Source organism: Nematolebias whitei, chromosome 9, assembly GCF_014905685.2.
Source record: "Nematolebias whitei isolate Nwh7 chromosome 9, NemWhi1, whole genome shotgun sequence".
In the NCBI taxonomy this organism is placed as follows: domain Eukaryota; kingdom Metazoa; phylum Chordata; class Actinopteri; order Cyprinodontiformes; family Rivulidae; genus Nematolebias; species Nematolebias whitei.
Window position 1 is genome coordinate 12,801,677 of NC_056506.1, and position 2,615 is coordinate 12,804,291.

The 2,615-nt window shown below is 38.9% G+C and overlaps 1 protein-coding gene across 1 annotated transcript in view; it reads right to left on the reverse strand.

Moving 5' to 3' along the window:
* Window positions 1-1,908, reverse strand: part of sugt1 (SGT1 homolog, MIS12 kinetochore complex assembly cochaperone) — a 176,677-nt gene extending 174,769 nt beyond the window's left edge. The window contains exons 1-4 of the mRNA XM_037682068.1: window positions 1,796-1,908; window positions 1,651-1,699; window positions 1,007-1,097; window positions 789-858 (exon numbers count right to left, since the gene is read on the reverse strand). Coding sequence (XP_037537996.1) covers window positions 789-858; window positions 1,007-1,097; window positions 1,651-1,699; window positions 1,796-1,809 — 224 coding nt within the window. The 5' untranslated portion in view covers window positions 1,810-1,908. The remainder of the gene's footprint in view (window positions 1-788; window positions 859-1,006; window positions 1,098-1,650; window positions 1,700-1,795) is intronic.
* Window positions 1,909-2,615: the final 707 nt, after the last annotated feature.

Below are 2,615 nucleotides of genomic sequence, written 5' to 3' on the forward strand. Positions count from 1 at the left end.
GGCTTATCAGAACTGTGCCGGCTGACCATCATCTTATCAGGACAATGGACTATCTGTTTAGTGCTTCACGGGCCACCTTGTAGTAAATGCATATGTAACGTGTTCATAAATGTGTGTGGCTGACAGTTTTTTTATGTCATAACGCATGTCCTGTTAGAGGTGTGAAGAGATCTTTTTTGTAATGCCACTACCCTCTCCTCATGGCTTTGTCCCAATTTCTATCTAAAAAATGTATTCTGAAAAGGATATGAAGGCCGTGTTTTATAGCAGCAGCTTCGTGCACTCCGCCCATCTTTCGGACGACTGTACGTACATATTCTCGTTGTATCTTGGTGCAATGATAATAAAGCTTATTCTGATTCTGTACTTTAACACAAGATACTGTGTGAGCAGCATTACTTGCTGGGGAATCTTATTACAGAAACGGGTGAACTTTTTGAGGTTCTGTGTTCAAATGGATTGCTCCTGTTGGTTTTTGTTTAGTGTTGGTGTTTACGTTCAGGTTGTTATTGTAAAAAATGACACCATGAGTCAGATGTTGTACTTGATGGATAAAATGGATGAAAGCACTTCCCTCCTCATCCTTAATTTTTTGGGGGGACGGCTTTTATATGCATCAATTCAAAGTTAAGTGTTGAAAGACCTAAAAATAAAGATGTGTGCATTTGTGTCATCTAAATTTTAATAAATTACAAACATTTTCTGTTCCCTAAACAAATACACATCAACAATAGAATAATATGTTAATACAGTGCTAATTTTTCAGCTTTATATTTAACGTTACATACCCGGTTCGCATAAAGGCTAAAGGTAGGCTGGGCTTTAGCTGCTGTGCTTTCTTGGCATCATCAGCGGCATCTGGAGAAAAATAAATAAATTTGCAAGTTTATATTTAATCAGCTGCACTGTAGTGCTCAACATTTTTAACTACACCCTGGGGTTGTAGTAATTAAACCCATGAGATCATGGTTTGCATTCAGCTGACATGTCTGATGTGTGAACTTACCGCTGTAGTTTTGCAGGAGTATGTGGGCGTAGGCACGCTGACAAAGCCACTCAGCATTTTCACAATCTTCCTGCAAAGCCCCATTAAGTTCCTGAAAGGAATGACACGGCTCTTACAGTTTCTGGTACCATTTCCACACACGAGCTGCATTACTTAGAAATTAAAAGTAACTGGAGGTTAAATAGATCAAATTCATTTTAACAACATTGGTTGTAATCTGGTGATCTATAAACGCTATTAGATGTCTATGAAAGGCTAATGTTCGGCCTAAATATCGTTTAGTGCAGCCTATTTATGAATTTATGATACATTAGAATCAACAGGACGTGTATGAAATGTAGGGATGACGTTATTAATCTGCTTTCAGTTTCGTTGCGTTAGGCATAACATGTTAATAGAGGCTAACCTTATTTATTAATATAAATACAAGTTTCAACAGAAATGAATGGAGAAAAGTATAAAAACAAGAAGTGTATTTCTGAATCTAGTCTTTTTGCAACGTGACGCTAAATGTTAGACAACTTTATAACGGCGTCAACATTGAAAGTATTAAACCAAATTTATCTCGGGAACAGGTTATTAAACACTCAGTCGTATAATTTAAGTTTAAGGGAACAAAAACAACCAGCTAACAATATGTTTACCTCCAGAGCTTTCTGAGGATCCTCGTCAATGAAGATGTCCGAGAAGCTGCTAAAACCGAAAGCAAGACAGGCTAAACGTTAACGAGCTGAAAGGAAACATTTTATCTAAATTAAACTAAACCCGTTTCAAGATTTAACAACTTGCCGTTCGGCTGCCATGAGTTTAGCGCGGATGGGGACCTCGTTTCCAAGAGTGAGGGAAAAGTTCGAGGCGCGGAGACTTCTGGAAACGTGATGGCGGCTGAAGAAAGATGTACATCCGTCAACATCCGGGTCGCTGAGCTGACACTGTGCAGGCCCGCCCCCTGTCGGTCAGGAGGAGGCACCACACAATCACGTGACTTTAAATCTAAATATTTATCCAGTTGTCGGTGCAACGCTTGATTTGTTTCAAGCTTTTTCTTCCATATGGAAATTGCCTTTTAGCTTGTAGCTGGAAATTCAGCCAGTTTTGCATAACAGTATATTAAACTGTTACGATATAGGCAACATGTAACCAAATGGTGTTACCTGATTCAAATACACGTCCCCCCATCGTTACAATTTAAAATAGATATATTGGATGTGAAGTATGTTTGAGAATTTATTAATATGAATCTTTTTATTATATTATGAATGAGAACATCTTTCTTTAATGTGTGCACAAAACATTCTCGTCTCGGCCTGAAGGCCAGCTCGTCGATTCACAGTGCCTCACTGATGTTGACGCCATGAGAACATGCCCAAAACATTCTCTTATCTTCAGCTAGAGGTCAACTGGCCGACAGCCATGGATCCTGTCTATGCTGCTGGCCATGAGGGAACGCCTGCTGGACTCTGCTGCTGTATAAAATGTAAAATGTATAATATAAAATGTATTTCAGGTCTCTCTTGAAAACGAGTCCCCGAGGCTTAATGGGACTAAACTGTTTAAACAAAGGTTGAATGAAAAAAAAAAAAAGTCTGCAGCAAATGCTGATGCTCAT